This window comes from Bombus impatiens, unplaced genomic scaffold (genome assembly GCF_000188095.3).
Source record: "Bombus impatiens unplaced genomic scaffold, BIMP_2.2 scf_0377, whole genome shotgun sequence".
In the NCBI taxonomy this organism is placed as follows: Eukaryota; Metazoa; Arthropoda; class Insecta; order Hymenoptera; family Apidae; genus Bombus; species Bombus impatiens.
In genome coordinates this window covers 696,776-718,290 of record NT_176796.1, presented here as the reverse complement: position 1 = coordinate 718,290, position 21,515 = coordinate 696,776, and the positions used below count along the sequence as shown (strand labels likewise).

The window sequence follows — 21,515 nt, the reverse complement described above, 5'->3', positions numbered from 1 at the left end:
GATTGCGTTTTAACGACATCGAGAATTACTCGATCCAACGATCGCTGTATGAAAATATTCGCGAGCATATCCGTGATTTCGTTCGTTTATTTCGATTACGTTGCTTGGCGGCGATTAACTCGCAATTATCCTTTTTCCGTTTTCCGCGACAGAAGGAAGACCGACGAATACAACGAAGAGGAACGATCACAAAGGAAGAATAGCTCGCATACGAGTTTAATATTTACGCTTTATTGTACGCAGCGTGACTGTCTTCTTACATTTTTAATGTTATAAATCTTCTTATACGTAAGAAGGTAAAAAAAAGTCGAAAAAGTCACCGAATCGTGACGTCGAGTTTGATTCTTAGAACGGACACCTGCGTTCTACGACCGTGAGAGCGACGTCGTGTACGATTCGTCGATACGATCGTGTCGGAAAATGTATCGTAAAGGTGGAAAAAGGAGAAATGGGAGAGAGAGAAACAGAGGCTATAAAGAATCACGCGTCGATCGCTCGATTAGCAGACTAGACGATAGCCTCGCAGCAGTTATCGTGGTTATCGGCACGAGACACTCGTCCCGCGGTCGCCGTATCCGTATCCTCGAGAGATCGTGGAAAATGTAAAATAAAAGACGATAGCGCGAGATACGTGGAACGCCCGACGATGCAACGGCGAATCTTTCCATCGTGAACGTCATTCAGATAATCGTCCACTGGCGATAACGATGTCGGGCGTGGGCACGTTCCACGACCGCGGGATCGACATTACGAAATTAAACGACCGAAAAACGAGAAACTCGGCGTTGCTCCTTGTCGCCGGGGTCACAGCGAATCGTCGCGATTGATTCGCTCGAACGAAAATAAATCGCTTACGAGAACAACGATCAAATATGAATCGACGATGGAGCACCGTATCGAACGGATACGCTTTCATACGGGCAATAAATACGGGCACGTGATAAAAATTGCAAGAGGCAAAGCGTCGACGGTTGGGAGAGGCGATGTCGGAGCTTTTTCGGACGTCGGTAATTCGATCGACTAGAAATTACGGTCGTACAACGGACAAACAGCGTCGCGTTAGCCGAGGGCATATTCGATCGATCGCGTTCTCTACCACGACGTCCGCGTTCGTTTCGCGCGAAAGCATCTCGAGCACTTGATCGCGTTGCTTGCAACAGCACCGCGCGATTGGTCGATAAACGAAATAATTAAATCGATCGGATCCGTCGGACGAGTCGAGATGTTACGAAACTCCGTACCATTCTGATGGTGATTTTGTCGAAAAAATAACGACAAATCGATTTTAGGCGACGGTCGTGCGCCATCGATAAACGAGATCGACGATAATACGACGACGCGATCCGATCGGCGTTTAAAAGCGATGGAAAGACGATTCGAACGCTTCGAGTGGATGAATGTACGAAAAGGTTGGAAATATTTTTCTAACGTTAAGATCGTCGTCGATATCGCTTTCAGGCGATAGCTTTCAACTGTTGAACCGATTTATCCACGGTAGGGCCACCTTGAAGTTCGTCGTGGATCTGTTGGTAGGTTTTGCCCTTGGTTTCCGGGACCAGAACGTGCGTAAACGCCGTGGCGCAGGCCATCACCACGGCGAAGATCCAGAACGTCATGTCGGTACCTAACTCCTTGTTCATCATCGGGAACGTTTTCGTCACGATGAACACCAACGACCAGTTTAACATGACCGCGACACTGGAGGCGACTGCTTTCGTTTCCGCGGCGAACAGCTCACCCATCAACATCCATGGTACCGGACCCAATCTAAAAATAACAGATCCGTTTCATCGGACCGACATTTAAAAGTCTTTCGTCGATACTTCGAACTTTCCACCGGGAGGCCTATCGAACGTTCGATCCGAACTCGTCCAATTAGAAAAATCGACTTACCCGATGGAGAAGGCGACCATGAAGACGATCAAGGAGGCTAGCGGCAGCCAGCCCAGCGAGCTCACGTCGTTTCCGCCGTCTTTCTGCTGGAAGTAATATCCAAGCGCGATCAGGCTGACCGACATAATGCTGGTGGAAATCATAAGCAGCGGCTTCCTTCCTGCTCTATCCACGATCAACGCCGCGACGCCTGACATTACCAACTGCGCATAGAACAACGTTTACACCGTCAACGTCTCTCGCGAACAGATCGCTTCGTCGATTCGCGGCTGGAACGCGATCACGCGAGTCTCTTGCGGCAAACTGGAATCGGATCTCGTCGGGCAATCGGATCGCTGCGACGAAAAGTTCCCTTCTCCGTTCGTTGCAAGTGGCGCGAACCTCCGAGAACCGTATTTTACCGAGTTTCCCAAGAGCAGTCGTACGATACGAAGATCGATCGAGGAAATACGTTAAAGCGAACAAACCTGAACCAACGCGACGAGAATGGACGCCAGTTCCGGCGCCATCGAGCTTCCGGATGCCTCGAAGATCATCACCGTGTAGAAGATGACGGCGTTTACGCCGGAAGCCTGCTGAAAGAACATCATACCGAAGGAAGCGATCATAGCCTTCTTGTTAACCGGGTCTTTCGCCATGTCGCCCAGGCTGGGCTTTTTGCCCGCGCTGGCCTCCGCTTCCTTTTGCATCTCGTTCAGTTCCTGTTTCGGATCGTAGTCCTCTCCTCTGAGCACCGACATGGCCGACGTGGCTTCTTGCTTTCTGTTTTGATTCTAAAAGCATCGACGGATCGTCACCGGAAAGTCGACGTCTGAACGTGGTAGCCGCGAAAGCCGCGAAGATAGAAATTCTTCGTTACTAACCACCAACCAGACGGGAGATTCGGGCATCCAATAGAAGGTAGCCAAGAAGAAAGCGACGATGAGAGCGCACACGAGGGCTAACATGGTGTAGTTGAGAACGCTTCCGAGGATAAACGCGACAAAAATTCCAACGGTGAGGAACAGCTGAAACAGCGCGCCCAGCGTTCCTCTGGTCGAGACTTCGGAGATTTCGGAGATGTAGGTTGGTCCGAGGACGCATCCTGCGCCAACGCCGATACCGACCAAAAATCTGGCGATGTAAAGAAGCTTTACCTCGGTCGCCACAAGGATGATACCCCAGGAGGCCAAGAACGGAACGGATAGCAGAAGAAGAGACTTTTTTCGTCCCATTTTGTCGGCCATCGATCCCGAACCTAGAGCACCAGCGATGGCTCCCAGTGCCAGCAGAGAGCTGATCCAGGAACCTTGTTCCTTGGTGATGACCAGCCACGAATCGGCTGCGTACAGCTGTGGAAGCACCGGCGAGGTCCATGCCAGAGCCGTGCCCACACCGACCACCAGTATACACGCTGGAAAACAAAGCTTCCGTTAAAACGACCGCGAGCAAGTTCAAAAAATTCTTCGAAACCGTCTGCCCGATTTTCACTCGCAACTTTTATTTCGCCCACCTGACGCTCGTCCATCGATCTCACGGTTTACGTAACTACGCAATTATCTGTCGATAATTGTACGTTCTACCGACACTCGTGTATTACACTTAAATTCAATTATAAAATTGCGTCACGTCGAGGGACGACGAGGCACGGCCAGATAACGTCGAGTAGTTGCCAGAAAATTCGTATCACGAACGTGCATGGCGAATACGAAACAGGCAACTCGTACGTGTAAAATAAAATATCGTGATAATCGATCGACCTTACGACCGACATCGAAGAGACGCGTTGTTCCGACCGGACGATTTTCAGGATATCTTCGAGTCGCGAATCGCCGACTACACGGAACAGTAACCCCCGTTGTCTCGCGATCGGTTCCAACGAGAACCTGTGTTTTTCCACTCTACGTTTTATCAGTATCGCGTCATTTTTTCCACGAGTATACACAATCGATTTTCAAGTAAGTTAGTTCGAAGCAAACAGAAATCGAAGGTAAATGGAACGATAAAAACGAGCAGCTTTCGAATCTTGAAACTTTTTAATGGAAAGTTTCAAAACGGTCGAAACGAATGGCTAACGCGTACGTTACCTACCTTCTTCTTTATATTTTATATTTCATAATTATATACCACGAACTAACTTCGTTAATTACATCGACGCTCCGACGAGACCGTCACTCTGCCTTACCAACTACCCCGCTCTCGTTCCATCGAAACGTCTGGCATCTCGATAAACTCCGAGTTACGACGAGCGTAACGAAGCTGCGAGAAATCGTAAAAGAAGAAGAAAACGGAAAAGGTTAAGGTGGATTGGCCGTTTCCGTGGAAATACCGGAAATAGAAGCGAGGTACTGCCACAGCTTCCTGCTCTCCTGGCGGACGGCCGCGTCGTTAATCATTCCCGTGCCTTCCATTTCCTTCGAATTAGCGTTCCCCTGGTCGATCGGTGAATCTGCACTCGAAGAACGCCACGTACCACCACCACCACCAGACCGAGACGATTTACTGAAAAATCAGCGATTCGACGATTGAGCGGCCGTTCGACCGTATCGAATCGTAATCGGTGACGAGCTTCTTCCTTTACCTCCTCTTTCTCTCGATTCTTTCTTTCTACCTCTCTGCTGCGAGAAAATTCGAATCCTTCGACGCGTAAAACGAGCACCGTTTATCGATGTTGGAATCGACGCGACGAACACTTTAGGTAAACCGCATATTTCGGATAGAGCAGAGACGATCGAGTGAAACCGAATGATCTCGGTGACAGCGAGGGGCCAGCATATATCGCACCCGCCACTATCTGACCATCATTATCACTAGTCTCGTTTATTATCGCTTACGATCAAAGTGAAAAAAAAAACAGCCGTAGAAATCACGACGACGTATCGATGTTTACAATGAATCGGAGCGTCAGCACGGGTTACGTTCGTCGATTTCCAAGAGCCAAAATTTCCGTCACAAGAAGGAGAAGGTAAGGACGAATTAAAATTCGGCTCTCTTATACGCCGAATCGGCGAGGAAGATCTTTCAGAAAGGAATTAAGAGCCGGTGGTGCGCTTCTCGCTTAATTTCGCTAGTACCTTCTATACGTTGAATTTTCAGAGAAACGTCGTGCGAGGTGGTGCAGGTGAAAATTCCACGGTAGTCTCCATCGTCTTCCGTTATACGCAAAATAAAATTGCGAGCCGCTGTTTCGAAACATCAACCGTCGACGAGCAACGTTTATCTAGGTACAAGGTGTGGTACCCTTTATGGAAACTTCTGCTTGAATTCATCGGAAACACGACGTTGCATCGATGGATTATACTATTGTGCCATTGGTTAACTAGCATACGATGTAATTCTCAATTTCATTTGCATTCGACGAACAAACGTGTACACGGACGGTTTATCGATACGTACAGAGTATATTCGACTCTCGGTTTGGCTAGGGGGTTCCAATCAAATCCCGATTTAACTAAAAGCCTACGATTCGAAAAACGTACGACATTAGCCGAACGATAATTACCGATGCAACGGCACGTTGCTCGTCGATATCTGTTCGTATCGATCGCGACCAAAGCGACGATCGTTTCAATCGCATCGCATAACATGTTTGTCATTTTCGTCCTTCTCGTGCTCTTGATTCGAAAGAAATGCTCGCACTCGCGTTATCGTGCTTTTTACGTCGTTCGTAAAATACAAAATAAAACATAAACCAAAGTGTAAAAATTCTTTCTACGCTTATCTTCTTCTTTTTGCAAGTAACAGGTAATTCCTCCCTCTTTGATCGATAAAATTACGTTTCTTTTCGTTAAACGTTAAAATATCAGACATAGCTACCGTGTCGTTTAAATCGCCGCTTTTCCATAAGCTTGCGCTTAATTTCCACTAATCCGAGTAAATCGGTCGGTAAACAACTTTTAAACGCGCCTCTTCGATCGATTCCTCTAAAATCCTCATGGATCAACGTTATCTCTCGATCGCGTTTCGAATCGTCGTCGATCTAATCGCAATTCGACCATCGACAGAAATTTTAGTTTCTTCCGTAGTGTTTCTCGCAACTTTTCCCCTGCTTCTTATTTTCGCGAGTAACGTTAAGACCGTGCCAGGCCGAAACTCAAACCTTCGCCGGTGGAATCTCGATTTTCCAATTATCTCCAAGTATATCGTCCTTTAATTTTTACTTTTTCCTATACATATAACCGTCTTTAACTTTACAGCTCGGCTTTAATCTTCGACTTACGGACCAATTTACGTTCGATCATTCTTCTTCTACATTTTTGTTCGTGTATATTTGCTAGCCCCTATACCGATGATAATCTTAAAACGAAATTTAAATAACGAGCTTAAAATTTTCCAATCGGGAAACCGGGAACAGCTGTAAGAATGTCAGCCCTTTGACGCGTGTAAACGCACGAAGCGAAGCGGGCGACTGGAAAAACGTTAAACGACCCGTCCGCGATGTTCTTACGCCGAAAGGGACTCCGAAAATAGAGAGTCTAAAGAAGATCCGAACATCCAGCCTGGACATAATTGCAGGGAAATTCGAAACGAAAAGGTACTTCGACCTGGCCGCAACGCGACCGTTACGCGTAGGAACTATAATTCCGACGAACGGTGACCGCGCAGACCTCGTTATTCGGCAATTATAAATTGGTTCGCTGGCACGTGTAGCAACGACGAGCGATACGTTATCTCCGTAGATCGAGGTTGGTCGAGCCACCGCAGGAATTTAATTATTCGAACGAAGCTCGTCAACGTGGACGTGCTCCGCTTCCGGATACCGCTGCACGTTAACGGGAAGACGTAATTCTCGGCACCGTTTTACGATAAAGTTCATTTCGAAGAAACCGATTATACCCGAGAGAAACAGAAACGGCCAAAGTAAATTATTCCATGGATGTTTCATCGATGATAAAACGGCGCGTAATCGTTAAGCGTAAGCCCGCTATCGATATTTGGAAAGAGCGTTCTAATCGAAATATAATTGCAGCGTTATAATCAGCCCAAACGCGAACAAAAGCAATTAAATGGGTCGATTTATCAAGCGGTTCGATTCGATTTCATCGGTTAGAACGTGCTTACTTCGCCGTCGAATCACCGTTATCGGCTTCTCACAGTGCTCGAAAATCGCAAATCAGGAACTCGCGTCGCACCTTGGCTACGAATCATCGCCATTACTCGATACTTATCCCCTTTTCTCGAGCGGATCTGCGAAAAAATGAGAGAAACAAACGGAAGCGAAGTAAATCGGAAGGCGTGAAAAATAAGAATATAAAGGCTTCGATGTAATTAAAGAACTCTGATCGTCCAACGACGAACGAGGAAGTCGGTAGCGAAAGGCGAAGTCGCGAGTGATATACGAGCAGCGCGATAAATCAAACGGTTGACAATGAAACTTTATCTTAATTCGTTTGGAATTCGTTAAAAGAACGGGGAAGGAGCACCGTCGATAAATCTCGGTTTGATCCCAAACGATAACAAACACTTGCGCGCGCCGTTTGCAATCTTTATCACGGCGATGATACGGCCGAAGAAAAGAAAAGAAACTACCGAAGGCAAACTTTCCGAGATAAACCGACGACTTATCAGCGACATCGGATTTTCCCTCCGTGATTAAACGTCCAAGCATGATCTTGCGTTAAACTATAATATACGGTAGTCGCTACGATCTGGTCACGATCTAAATTAAAGCACCCTGCAGCGACGTCGATCGATTAACAGACAGATCGACGGAGTTGCATCGATCGTTTCGCATTTACTTTCCCTAGCGTAGAATCGAGCCAAGGATAACATCCAACACTCGCCAATTTATTTTCCTTTATTTTTACCTTTTGTAACATCGATTACGCGGCTTTTCTCCTCTGCGATTCGTTTAATCGTTCATTACCGAAGCTGTATACATATCCTACTGACATACGTATAAACAAAGTGGTAACAAACTACTCTGAGAACGCGATAGACTCGCGATAGAATTACGCTCTTAAACGTACGCCATTATACGGAAATCCGGAAATCGAATATCGCGTCTACCGAGCCTTTAAACGATTTTGAAGTGGAACGAACCGCGGTAACCGCTACCGTTAAGTTCACCTTCGCCAGATCTCACCTTGCCGCTTTAAAAAACTGTAAAAACTGGTTTCCGACTTCGGTTCGATCGGATCGTTCCATCGTACTTGTCGCGACACTCTCGTCGGAAAATTTGCGTCGAAGCGCGAAAAAGCCTCGCAATAGAATAATTAGATGGCAAGGTCCTCGAGAAAAAAGTACTCGGGTATCGATCAAGTTCGCGATCGATCGCGAACGCCCAACCGCGAGATACGTTCGCGATACGAATCAAATTTTCCTCGTTATCGCTGACGCGTCTTGCCGCCGGTATTTCTTCGTTTACGTCGATTTATTATTTTCAGTTTTACGGAGAAGCGGCGGAATGATCGATCCCGGCAGAATGTAACAGCTTCCCGTCTCGGAGTTCGTGTTCGCTAACTCGGAATTTATCGCGAACGAACGACTGGCCAGTTTTTATTGCCTTGTTGCGCGCTTCCAGGGAAAACCGTGTTATTTCGCGGGCTGACCCACTTGCCGGTGATCGATTCGGATCGCGTGCCGCAACAAGGTAACGAAAAGTCAAAACGAGAAGTAGCGCGTGGTCTGGCGAAAAGTTAATTAATTAAAACGCAGGAAAGGCAACGAGGATGATGCCGGCGAGATAGAACCTCTTCCGTTCCACGTTCTCTGCGTGGCTAATGAAAAAGAATTATACGTTGAATGACGCGATCCCAGCTGACCTGGATGATGTTGCATCCGACGGTAATTTTCTCCGCTTGTGTCGCGAGAGGCAACGTATAAAATTTCACGACGATTCACGACGTAGATAAATGTGTAATAATACGGTGAGTGATAAGGAAATTTTAACGAAACAACCGGCAAAACGCCCTTTCCCTCTGACAAGTATTTCATCAGGATGACGGATCGCTGGAACATTCCACGTTTCCCAGGAAATTTCTCGCAATGAGAATTTCTCTTCCCGAAATTTCTTCTCGAAGTCTTGTTTGGACGATCGAACTCCCAACGATTATAAATCGTTCGTAAAGCACACGGAGGACTATCGTCAAAGAAGGATCGTAATCTTCGATCCGAGTTTTCAACGACTCGAAAATCTTCCACGTCGAATCGTAATCGTTCCTTCGGTGAAAAAGAAATCGCTGGGAGAAGTCGAGTATACCGTTTCCAAGACGGTTCTCCGTTTCCTTCCACCACCTTTCAAGCGTACGTACAAGAATCGCAAACCGTAGAGATATTCGCGAGCTACGTCGTCCCATCTTCCTCGCAGAACGCTCGAGGCGACCATCGCGTCGAGACGCTTCGTCGATGAAAACGCGGTGCGGTAGGAGACGTATTAAAAATATAACCCGCGCGATTTATCGCTAAATTGCCATATTTTCTCCGATGTATTCGCCGCGTGCGATAGGAGTTCGGTCCTTGAACGTGCAAAGAAGAACGGTACAAGTAGCGTTTAGTGGTTTGCCACTTTACTATTAGAACGGACCTTGTAAACTTTTCCCACGGAAGACAAAGAAGCGAGAATTTGCGTGGTTCTGGCCATAGAATGGAGCAATTAGCGCCGTCTATCGAATGAAATTTTCCACGAGTAGCGCAGGACGGGTAAAAGAAGCTTAACGAAGACCGTCGTTTTTCAAAATTACTGATTTTATTTTAAAAAACAAAAATACACTTTTCTTCGGTGGAATATAAAAAAAACACGAATTTCCAAAATATCTACGCGTATTCTTCTCCGAAAGAATTGGCCCGCTTCTCTCGGAACGAAATAACACGCGTTACAAACATCTTGTTCTCGGGGTGCTTTCGAGGTGAGAAAAAAAAAAAACAGCTGAAGAGGACGCGTCTCTCGACTGGACGATCAGGGAGACGGTGGTTGGCGGACCTCCGATAACGTAAGTACAAACGAGCGAAACCCGTACGAGTGCGTGTACGAGTGCGTACGTGCGTCTATGTGTCGGATAATTGCAAGCGCAGCTCGCAATTCTCGACCAGACCGACAGCGACGGGTCGTAGGTCGTAAGGCGTATTATCGTATACCGTCTGTCGTATCTGGCCGAATACGAGCCGAATATCGCGAACAACGAACGTTCCGTCGAAATAGGAACGATCCGTTTCCTTCGATCGATACCATCGGACGAGACGCTGGTCGAAAATAAATTGCCATTTGCTCGACACCGGTGACCATGGCCAGACGACCGATAAACCCTGCTAAGTTTATCGCGAGAATAGCGTAATTAAGTAATCGGGCTCCCTGTAATCGGCTATCGTTTTGCTCAAAGCGCCACGCTGGACGCGTTCGTACCACCGGATTTCCTTCGCTCCTACGGTGGTCTTCGCAAGAAGCGTAAGAAATCGTTTCATCTCGAAGAACCTTCCTATCTAGGTGGAGTTCTTTCGTTTCTCGAAACGGCAAACTTCTCGAGATCTGTCGTACGAAGGTCTTTCGTACAAAATGGCAAAAGGTGGCCAACGACCGTATCCCTGTCCTAAGAGAAAATAGAACGAAAGCGATCGCTTGCTTGCGGGTCGGAGAATAAGCCGTAGGCCAAGAACGGCAACGACCATCGTGAAAAATCAATAAAGAAAGCGAGCAGATGGCAATTTTGAGCTCGAATATGATTGGTGTCGAGTAACTTGGAAACCCTGCCCGCCCCCGCTTCTATCCCTCGCTCCCGCCCTACGATAAAGAACCTACTTTATCCTGGTCGTAAAAACAACGACTGCTGGGATCCTACGAAAGACTCGATAAAGGGGCACGGCAGAGCAGCCCTTGGTAAGGAGCAGAGGACAACCAGTTTATCGTATCCTAGTATAGCTTAATTAAGTATCGACTTACGTGCTAATAAGGCCCGTGGTGTAGGTAATCAAATCCGTTATCACTGTGACAGAGCTCGTTAAATCGCGAGTAACGATCGTTTTTGGTGGGTACTACTAGTAGGTCACGATGCTGTCGATCTTTGACAAAATAAAGTCTACGTTATTCGTAAAACGTGCCAGTATCGTCCTGATCCGACGCTGGCTCCGCGTTAGATTAAAACGAATCTACGCTAAAATACGAAAATACGAAACCAAATACGCTTGTTTCTCTCGATTCTTTTCCTTCGTTCGCCGTAAAGCAAAGCGCGTACGAGCTTGTCCGCACCAAAAACGACGATCGATCGATCGTTGAATCGTACGTTCGTACGAAGGAGGTTCGACGCCGGAGACTCTGGTCGATCAGCGTCGTTGTGGATAACTATACTTCGGGGAAATAACTCTCGACTCAGTCTTTGTCGCGGAAAAAAAGATAAACGAAGAACGAAGAAACGGCTAGTTTGTTCGTCGATACTAGACGCGTATCGATGTATATAAACGGAGGAAAACGAAAAATCTTGGTCGTTCTACGATCCGATACGCGCACGCTCGGTAAGAAACATATTTTTATAGAAAATAAAAGGTACGTTCGACGACGGAGTTCGCGTCCCCTTTGATTCGACGACGAAGCGAGAATCGTTCCGGCGACCCAGATTTCGTTCGATCGTTAAAGGAAAGTCACGAACGCCGTTCCGTCAACGATTTTTCATTTACTCGAAAGAAAGATATTTCTCGTCGCTGTTGGAGCCCGTGTTTGTTTAAAAACGCACGAAGAAACGTAGAACGGTGCTGCGTCGGTGGAAAGCAAGCCTAGTCAAGCATGTTCAAATCTTAAGCAACGCGTTGTACAGGAAGATCAAGTTCCCGGTGTCGGTCGTGTACATCAGCTTGTATCGTCTGCTAGTCATCTTATCGATCAGGCTTTTCGTCTCGGTTTCGCTATGATGAGGACTCCAGCGAATAGACACTACGGATATCCTGGTGGTCTCCCAGGGGATCGTATCCAGAACCTGCACAAACACGATCAACGTGAAAAGAAAATATTTTCTTTGATCCACTTTTCTAACGATCCACGCTGGACGACGGAAAAGTTAAGGAACGGACCGTCGTACGAAAACAGGAGAAAATATCATAAAACGTATTGGATACGGAATTTCGGAAATCCCTAACGATATTTACCTGACTGTCTTGCGCATCCGGACTATCTAGACTCAGATAATCCAAGGTAGTGGCACTGTACGCCAATAAAACGCTGTACAAAGGGAAGCATTTCAATCTCGTGGTCGGGAAACCGTCGTCCGACGGCACGAGGCTGTTCGGCCCTTCGCCCAATTTGGTAACTTGAACCTCGGATTCTTGATGATAGGTAATCTACAAATTCGAACGAGCTCGCATAGAGACAAAAGCGTCGTCGTAGGTAGATAATTAACGAGATTTGTCTGGATCGGCGGAGCGGATACGATTCAAAGAACATTTCGAATATACGCTCACTTCTTTGGTATCCTTGTCGGTACTGAGGCAAGCGTGAAGAACTCTGGTCTTTGGATTTCTGGTGCTTCTGTGCGCCTCGAAGAAGCTTCTGGGATCAGTCAGGATCAGAACGCCTTTCCAACTTAAGTTACGTTCCAACCAGCCCGTACTGGAAATGGCACCTATCTGCGAAAGGAAATAATTCGTATAATTCTTAAATAAATCTCGCGATAACATATTATCTGCGTATCCGAATTCTCGACAGGCGATCTTTTCTCCGCCTACTCCTTTCTCCGACTTTAAGAGCGAAAATTCTAACGAAAATGCTTCGGACGTAAGAAGTCGATAGAAATAAGAGAAATTAAAAAGGTCGCATCGACGCGTTCGAATCCTTTTCGGGCTCTCTTATCGTCAACCTAAAGCATCGAACGCGCACACAGCCAACTGTTTCGTGCCATCTCCTTGTTAACGGTAGTTCTATTCGGCAGAAATTCAATTAGTCGTCGAGTGCTCCGACTGAAATTTCGACTCGATAAATATAGTCCCGTTTAAATATACGCGCTACTTAAATATTATTCTAGTTAGCCGAGTGGCGAATCAAAATATCGCGTTAAAATAATCAAAAAGTACGCGAAACCGCTTGAATTCCTCGCTGACTCGTAACAATAAGATAATAAGATGTCTACGAGACGAAGCTCGACGGGGAAACAAATTTTCCTACTTTGACTGATATTCGCTGCTTATTAAAACTCGGGAGGAAATCAACCTCGGAGGTAAATTAGCTGACGGCACTCGTGGCCGTCGTCGGCCAAACGAACGAGAAAGATCTCTCCTTACCCTGCTGATGTACTCCACGTACACGCCCTCGCGTTTTCCCTCGGTCAGACCCGCCACGTACCTCTCCTGCGCGGTTTGAGTGCCGTTCGACGGATCCTGCTGCGTGGTCGGCTTCAATTGAACCTCTCTGATGTACGCGACTAATTCAGGATTGTCCATCGAGACGCTGTTCAACACGTAGTCCCTGGTCATGTTGGCGTCGAACGCCTGCCTCCTACAACGAAACGTCCGCTTTAACGTAAGTACACATGGACGGCCGAGCTCTTATTAAGCCCGGCATGTACACACGTGGTTGATGAACTGTTTCTCGTTTAGGCCGTGTGTACGTTCTATTGACGGACGTTCGAACGCCTCCGCGAATGCGTCTATACCCGTTTGTTTATCGGGGAACTCGACTACACGGACTAAAAGTTTCGAACGATCGGTCGAACGTATCGTTGGACGGATCGTTCGATTCTTGCGAGGAAGTCGAGGGCGCAATTTTCTGTTCGTACTTGTCGGATTTGGCGTAAAATCTGATTTGCTGGAACTCGGAGATCCGACGATGAATCGCGATTCGCGTGGGCCACGTTATTCGCGTCATCCGCGTCTATCTTTATTTTACCGTTGTTACGTTCCGCCGTTGCATCGAGTCAACGATAAAACGACCCGAGTATACGTAGACGATCGCCAAGAATGCGAGCTCTTTAATATGCAAATATTTTCGAGTACGACGCGGCTACGTAACTCGTGGACGCTCGAGATTAAAATTCAAACGAGTACAGCGAATTAATTACGTCGATTAATTAACAACGTTCGATATTAATAGCGATCCTGTTTCGAGTAAACGTTGAACGTTCTTTCTTCGAAAGACCCGTGTCGAGCGGCCTTTGTCACGAGGGTCCGAGGGAAAGGATAATCGTCTCGAGTGACCCAGTAATTAACTTCGTTTAACAATCGTATTTCTTTAACGCGACTGGAAACGTGCTCTTTGCAGATCTCCAGAGATAAGGGACTGGCTGTTTCACGCGTCTCGAACGAGGTATCGACTACTCGCGTGGTATCAAAGGTGTTTCCACGCTTTCTTTTTTATCTACTCTGGCATTTACACGCTAATATTACTTTTTGTATCGAAAACGATGCAACGTCGTCAAAACGAAACGACGCAATTAATCGAATCTCGCCCGAAGGCAAACAACTTGTACATCGCGCTTGTAAAGTATATTTTTTTTCTTTTTTTTTTGCCTGCGAGACGAATCGCGTCATAAAAGTATAAATTACGAGCGAAATTACACAAATACCTCGTCAATCGGCGTTAATAACAGTTGAAACGATCTTTATCAATTATCCGGATTACCCGTGTTTTGTCACTCGAATCTCGATGAAAGCCTGCGATCAAATATTTAACTTTCTACGATAAACGAGCTCGAAAAATGGCCAGACGACCGGTCGGTTTCGCGATGGACCAACACGCATGCGTAATTGTGGTAGACATCAATCGAAATCAGCGATACGGTCCTCGATTTGTCGTTCGTTTTTCCCTGATTGCCATAAATTGACACGTGGATTACTGGAAATTTCAACGAACGGGATACGGAATATTGAGAGAGAGAGAGAGAGAGACAGGGGGAGAGCAACAAAAAGGGACACCAAACATTCTCGCTGGACTAACGGGGATGAGCGACGATAGCTTCAGAAGCATCGGAGTTTTTCATTTTACGGCGTTGTAAAATTTGTACGCAGCTACATGTACGCTTTTAAGGCACGGGACAACGAGGGTAAGAAAGGAACCGTATTTAAATTTTGAAGATCAACTTTCATATTTCTTAAACGTACTAAATGGAGCGACAAACGAGATTAAAGCATTCGCAGAAAACGAGCAACGACCGGATACCCTTTTCCTCCTGTTTTTAGCTTCGTGTACGAAGAAACTTACCTCATGGTCGTGGCCTCGCTCCAAACGAGGAGCAAGGTCATGGCAGTGGAAAAAGCGGCGAGAAACGCCAAGCAGGAGGCCACTCTTCTCCAGCAGCTTTTCTTGTAGTTTGCTATCGTGCTCCCTGACAGAGTCGATCCCGTGGATGACTGTAGAACACCGTTGACCGGGGGCATCCCTGTAGGAGCCATTCTGCAACCATAAGACCGTTTACCCTCGATGCTCGATTATATCGTACCGCAACGCAAAGAAAAAAGCTCGAGAAACGATAAAAATCCGCTTACGAACGATCGTTCGCTGGAATATATTCGCGAATGGTACTTCCGATCGAGCAAGGTACGTTCGATCAGAAAAATCGAGTCGACCGAGAGGACGAGTTCGATCGAATCGAGCCAACGGTCCGTAACGGTGCTGATAATTCAACGTCGTAAACCCTGGTATAATTCGATGCTTATTTCGTACCTAGGGGGAAGGACGATTCGTCGAATCGTACGCGTGGCGGTTCGTAAAAATTTTACGTCCCTTTAAATTCTACGAGAGTTTACCGTCGTAAACGACTGTGCCGCAGACCCCGCGGCATCGACCTTTCGGTTTGTCGTTTCCTATCTACGAAAGGAAGCCTCGAGGGCTTCGATGTCACTCGATCCTCGCCAAGTCTCTATTTAAAAGTACTATTCGAAGTTCGTTTGCCGTTTTCTTCCCAAACATACCTACTCTTTAACGTTCCAACGTCTAAGGACTTTCGGCGCTCGGACGAATTTAAAAGGAACATAAATGTACACAACGCGGGAGGGTGCAGCGAGAGAAGAAACGCGACGAAAAGAAAGAAATAGAAAATAGAAAACAGGAGACGCGGAAGCGAAGGAAGACCGGAGCAAAGGATAACGTTTCAACGAAGTCTCTCGAAGTCTCTAGACGAAGTCTATTCGTCTAGTCTACGGAGTTACGAAGCCACTTGCGAACCAGTCGCAACGCGTGCCGCCTTACGTTAGTTCGGACCGCGATACGATCGTCGCGTGCACGAGGCTTCGTTGCAATTTGACTCAATGCCGTGTTTAAATTCACCGGGGAACCAGCTGCTTGCACAGGTACGTACCTCGCAGCGCTGTAATAACCAGATAACGGGCACGAGATCCTGTTGCAATTCGAATTCGAAAGGGAACTCGATCCGAGCGCGGGAAAGGACGAACACCGACCGGGCAGAAGGTAAGATTCTCGAAGAGTTAACTCATTCGCCGCGTTATATCCGCGGTAAGCGAAGTATTCCGTCTGTCTGTAATTCCAGTTATTGCCGTAACGTCAACCTCGACGACTTTAAAACGAGAATCGTTTCTAAGAGTGGAAAATTCTAGCCGGGTGTACTCTCGGAGAAATCGTTCTATCCGCCGGACGAGTAAATTCAAAGTAAATTTACCCTGCCAGCGTAGTACGATATATCTGCGTCTCTTCGTTTTTTTCATTCTCCATGGCGGCGACGAGTGTCGTTGCTTGGAGTTTCACGCGATGCATCGTGCCTCGAACGATTATTACAACGCAAGACGTACCCAGTCGACACACGCCATAGTCGTAAATATAATCCGAAGGATCGTCCCGCTGCATAAAAGTGCGATCGATGGGCGATCGTACTTATCGACTACGCACGAGCGTACATGGTCGACGCGGACGCGGGACGAAAGAACAAACCAGACGATCTACACGGAGGATATTCATCTACGCGGAAGTGAAATCGACTTTTTCGATCGAGATTCGAGACGATCCGGTTTCTGATGTCATCCGTGTTACGCTCACCGTGCGAATAGCTAAACTTTCACACGATGCCGTAACGCAACCGCATCTTAGCTGATGCAACTATCTTTCCCTCGCAACGTGGCCCCGTTTCTCCATCGATCCACGTGATATCACGATATAATATCGTTACGACTTCGTTATAAGGCGCTATAGAGCCGTTCTAACTGCGAGAAAATGGCAATCAATTCGTTCCATCCTGCAACGTGCGCAAAATCACGCGATATCTTCGTCGGCGAAGCTTACCACGGACAAGCCTTTGGCCGTTGAATACGAAGAAAAGTAAAAATTCCAAGGTTATCGTCCAAGAAACTAACAATTTTGGTCTTCGCTCGCGATCTCGATACGAATTTTGCCAATGAAAATGTCACGCGTCGTTGTGCGAAAATTTGTACGGAGAAATCGGTTTGTCGTACAGAGAGACTTATCGAGGGAATTTGATCTACCGTCGGAACGATCAACGAAGTGCCAGAAATCCGAAAGGACGACAGCAACAATACGCTCGGTTATCGGTCGTCGTTTCTTCCTAGCGTTGTTCCGTTCCTTCGTAACAGATTACGCGTCTCGTTTACTCCATTCAGACTTCGTTTCAGCAATTTTCTTCTCGTCTGTTCGAGCGAGAGCACCGAGGGAAGGACGACGGTCGGTCGAAGCGAGCCTCGTTACGCGGAAGGATGTTAACGCGGAAACGGTGTTACCTCGCGTTGCAAAATGAAAGAGACTAATGGGGGGAAAGTAAGTTGCGAGTAGCGACGAACGTTTCCTATTGTTTGTACGGACTGGAAAGTCGTCGTAGGCAACGTTATTCGACCAGAACACGGAACAAACTGAATTTTTAAATCCGTTGTTTTAGACGGAAGCTCGTCTTCGAAGTACCTACGGAACTCTAGCGAATATTACAAAAGTTACGTTCCTCCCACCGTAGAAGTCTCCCAACTACCAAACGTTCCATATTCCGGCAATCGCGAAACAGAAGCGCGGGCATTCGAGTAACCGTGCGCTTTCTAAGCGAGTTTCCGCAACTCCGGTAGCCACCGATCGGAAACAACTTGCCACGCGCAAACCTTTGGATACGATATTCCGCCAGAAGAATACCAACCCTTCCATATCTCCGAAAGCCACGTATTTCGATATTTGCGAGTAAACCTTGTTTCGTACGAAAGACGATAGAAAGAAATTTATTTCCGTATTTATCCTACGTCTCGTATCGTCAACCCTCGCAAACCGATTTTTACTCCAAATCTTTGGACAAGATGTCATCGATGAATCGATTCGAAGTAGCGCGCATCGCGTAAAACCACGCGCTTTGTCGCGGCCTAATTTCCACAACGCGACGGTAGTTGACACGTCAGAGAGCGTTTTACGCGTTGAACGCTCCCTGAATTAAACGACCCAATTTTATTGCCGAAGCTCGAGCGCCTTGCTTCGATCTTGGCATACTCCGTGCATCGCGTCTCGACTTCTTCGTTCCGATCGTCGATGGACATACCGAGTTGCGAGTTCTAGCGCTTAGGACGACGACGAAAGACGCGCGAATGGACGGAATATAAAAGGTAGACGAGGCTGGAAGCGGCGGATCGCATCGAAAGTGCGTTTTCGACGGCAGCTTTGCGCTTTGATCGTCGGATCGATCGGTCAGCCTGCGATCGTTACTCCGACGGTGAGGTGTAAGCAAATACGAGTATGTACCCAGGTCTGTTTGAATACCGTTAGCAACGTGCATCGTCCCGTGGTCGTGGTCGATCCAACGTACGCGAAATCCGAATTGTTTCTGCCGTGATAGTCGCACGGCAAAAAAGAGACAAAGTTACCGTTTCAAAGAAGAATATCGTAAACGAGACCTCGGTTAATCGCAGATAGAGTCCTTCGACGGAGGAAGTGTCGTCGAAACGTGTACAAAAGTCGACGCCCATTCGCGGAACTGACGCGATTGCGACGAAAATTGGAGCGGCGACGTTTCGATTATCAACGCGTCGTGGAAAACTCAATTTTCCAAAGTATCGCGGGGATGTTGCGCGGCGAATTTGCCGAGCTCGATTCAGCCGTACGAACGCGTGACCGTATTCGATTGCCGTTACGCGCACAATATCCGATCAGAGATGACGTTTTGCTACCGCGCTTTACAAACGCGATAATAACGATCGCGACGGTAATTTTATCAAGCCTGTTCGCACGTAAGTCAATCGTGAATGGGAATTTGGCGACTCGCGTAGATAGCTAGCGACGAATTACGTAGATTCGAGCCATTAGACGCGCGTCCTCGTTTTCGCTCCTACTACGCCTTGCGACCTTCGCAAAGATCGCGAGACGCATCAGACGACAAAGACGACAAAGTACGTTCCGTGACGCGCGCCACGATTATGGAAAATGATAGATATAAAAATCCGAAACGATACGGAAAATTCACTTCGGAAGACCCTTTCGTACTGCGTCGTCATTGGAGAGAGAAGAAAGAAATTTATGCGAGCACGAAGAAGGCTCTATCCTCCGACGGAGCAACTCCTCCATCGGGAAGAAAACGTCGAACAACGACGATTATTTTCCCCATTTCCCCCCTTTCTATTTGGCCGACTCGTTCCCGATCGACTTTTTCCGCGTATTCCCCAGTTCCGGTGGATCGATGGCCGTCGAACCGAGTCACGAAATATTTACGAATTTCTCCGCGAGGGGAGATATCGGGAAAACGACGTTTCTTGCGAGTTTGCCTGGCAATGGTATCGACGTCAGCTCCATTCGTCGCGACCGGAGTAAACTCCATTTCACGGTTGTCCGCGCTCGAAACGGTAATGTCGCGTCGAAGATAGTAATAAATAGAAATTTGGAAATCGGACAGGCGTGCGTGCGACGCAAAGCGCGTCGATTGAAAAACCCGTCGAAGGTGAAGGCTACGAGGAACGTTTGGCGCCATTTCTCATCCAGAGATTTCTGCTCGGTCGAAACGATTAGTTAAGCGCGACGCAGAGAGAAATAAAATCATGGTAGAAGGAACAAATTGGAAGGAAATTGTTCGTATAAAGAGGAGAATCGTTCGAGAAGCACGGGAATAAGAATCCGAGAATTTACGAACTGGAAGATCTCGTTGTAAATATTCGAGCGAAAACTTTGAACTTAAAAAGAAGAGAGGACGAGATAAGGGAAAAGCGGCTTATTATCGTTGATAATTGTAACGAAGAGATATTTGCGCGAGTAAACGAGATATATCGATATGGTACGTCGGTGCGTCGGTAAAGGAAGGACCTAACGGAACTTGTTTAATCAAAAGGAAGTACAGCGCATAGCGAACAAAAGAAAAGCACGAAAAAACGACGTCGACGTCGGCGAAAACGCGGCTTTCTACGATATCGCTCGTCTCCGTTCCAGTCTCTGAATCGTGCGTATAACGCGCACAAACTGAAAACAACGATCTCGAAGTTAGTCTGGAGATGCGAACTGGTCGACGAAGCGTCGCGGCAATTTAATATCGAGCGGAAACCAACGTAGATCGTGGACGAAAGGCGGCGGACGAAGAGCCGAGCGCGCGCATCGTCGACGAGTTTCTCCGACTCTGCGAAATTTCCCGCAGTTAGCCGATGTATGTAAACTACGTACTTGGCTTTCACAGGTTCCATGCCGGTCCAGAATAATTCGCCTGGCGAGAAGGAAGATTCAACGAGGTACAACATTCGCGTGGCTCGTGTCTCGCATCCCGTACGTAAAGTGACCGTCGCCCGGAAGACATCGACCAGGCTGTATCACCAGGCCGACCTCCTGCACATCCTCCTCCGTCGATGCCTCCACGTCTCGCCAACACTGCACTCGGCCGGTCGGATTACGTTTTTCTTCGCGCAAGATTCGCACGTTGTTGAAACGATCGTCGATAAAAGCGAGTAGGAGCGTCTGCTCGTTTCGTGACTCGTCGAGACTCTCTCTCTCTCTCTCTCTCTGTTTACAAACCGCCGGATTTTCTGACGCGCGGGGAAAAACGCGTCGACCGTCGCTCTACTTTTTCCCTTTCTCTCGCAAATCGATTCACGAAATCCTGAAATACCTCCGCCTATCGTACTTGGAACGCGCGATCGTTTCACTTCTTCACCACATCGATCATCGCGAAGGCAACTACCGTCTCGATCGGAGTGAAAACCGCGTCGTTAGAAACCGGCCCTTACGAACGTTCCCCACGATCCTTGTACAGTCACGTAACTTTCTTCTACGTATATGATATACGTATACGCGAGACAAGCTCGCGCGAGCGTATCGACGAGCGTGCGGCGCCCGATCGACTCGCGGATTCGAGCAGCGTCGAGGTCGAAGGAGTCGCGGGAACAAAGAGAAACGGCGTTTTTAAGGCGGCGAAGAGAGCACGAGTCCGTAAGCGGAATCAGCGAAGGAGACGCGGAGGAGCGCGCGTGTGTACGAAAGTTGATTAGCACTCGGTGTGCCGTAGAAGGGACGGGAAGCAACGAGCGTGTGTTGTCGTCGAATGTCGCACTGCAGAGCGGCACACGATCCACAGCCGTCCCTGTCGCTTCTTCCCTCCTTATTTTCCTTTCTTTCTTTCGTTCTCTTTCTCTCCTCGACTCTCTTTCCCCCCTGTTGCCTTTTACTCGGTCTCGCTCTCTTCTCCCCCCTTCGCTCTCTCACTCTCTCACTCGCTCGCTCTCTCTCTTTCTCTCTCTCTCTTTCTCTCTCTCTTTCCCGTCGTCAATCCTCTCCCACTCGCGCGCGTTTCGCCGGCTGTGCGTCCCGATTCCCGGTGCAGACACAC

The 21,515-nt window shown here is 47.6% G+C and overlaps 2 protein-coding genes across 3 annotated transcripts; both read right to left on the bottom strand.

The window, feature by feature from the left end:
* Positions 1 to 209: 209 nt before the first annotated feature.
* LOC100741225 (facilitated trehalose transporter Tret1) lies at positions 210 to 4,637 on the bottom strand. Its single transcript, XM_012386220.3, has 7 exons — positions 4,454 to 4,637; positions 4,202 to 4,374; positions 2,757 to 3,286; positions 2,361 to 2,666; positions 1,894 to 2,096; positions 1,246 to 1,767; positions 210 to 1,210 (listed from the first exon to the last, which is right to left on the bottom strand). Exons 2-6 carry the CDS (start codon positions 4,281 to 4,283, stop codon positions 1,455 to 1,457), a joined length of 1,434 nt encoding a protein of 477 aa, XP_012241643.1. The 5' UTR covers positions 4,284 to 4,374; positions 4,454 to 4,637; the 3' UTR covers positions 210 to 1,210; positions 1,246 to 1,454.
* Positions 4,638 to 9,537: 4,900 nt separating this feature from the next.
* On the bottom strand, positions 9,538 to 21,509 carry LOC100740462 (protein Star-like). Of its 2 annotated transcripts, none has more exons than XM_033320938.1 (6): positions 16,083 to 16,279; positions 14,987 to 15,178; positions 13,072 to 13,285; positions 12,256 to 12,420; positions 11,944 to 12,135; positions 9,538 to 11,774 (listed from the first exon to the last, which is right to left on the bottom strand). In XM_033320938.1, the coding sequence occupies exons 2-6, from the start codon at positions 15,175 to 15,177 to the stop codon at positions 11,589 to 11,591; spliced, it is 948 nt and encodes a 315-aa protein (XP_033176829.1). In that variant the 5' UTR covers position 15,178; positions 16,083 to 16,279; the 3' UTR covers positions 9,538 to 11,588. The 2 variants fall into 2 exon arrangements, with proteins under 2 accessions (XP_033176829.1, XP_003489818.1); XM_003489770.4 differs by lacking the exon at positions 16,083 to 16,279 and adding an exon at positions 20,360 to 21,509 and having other exon boundaries at positions 9,546 to 11,774.
* Positions 21,510 to 21,515: the final 6 nt, after the last annotated feature.

Excerpts from the sequence above, each read along its gene's own strand:
- LOC100741225 (XM_012386220.3), bottom strand. The coding sequence starts at position 4,283 with ATGGAAGGCACGGGAATGATTAACGACGCGGCCGTCCGCCAGGAGAGC. Across the intron at positions 3,287-4,201 it reads GTACCTCGCTTCTATTTCCG|CGTGTATACTGGTGGTCGGT; the intron begins GTATTTCCACGG and ends TTTGTTTTCCAG. Across the intron at positions 1,768-1,893 it reads ATGGTCGCCTTCTCCATCGG|ATTGGGTCCGGTACCATGGA; the intron begins GTAAGTCGATTT and ends TGTTATTTTTAG.
- LOC100740462 (XM_003489770.4), bottom strand. The coding sequence starts at position 20,433 with ATGTTGTACCTCGTTGAATCTTCCTTCTCGCCAGGCGAATTATTCTGG. Across the intron at positions 15,179-20,359 it reads ATGGAACCTGTGAAAGCCAA|AATGGCTCCTACAGGGATGC; the intron begins GTACGTAGTTTA and ends TTATGGTTGCAG. Across the intron at positions 13,286-14,986 it reads AGCGAGGCCACGACCATGAG|GAGGCAGGCGTTCGACGCCA; the intron begins GTAAGTTTCTTC and ends GTTTCGTTGTAG.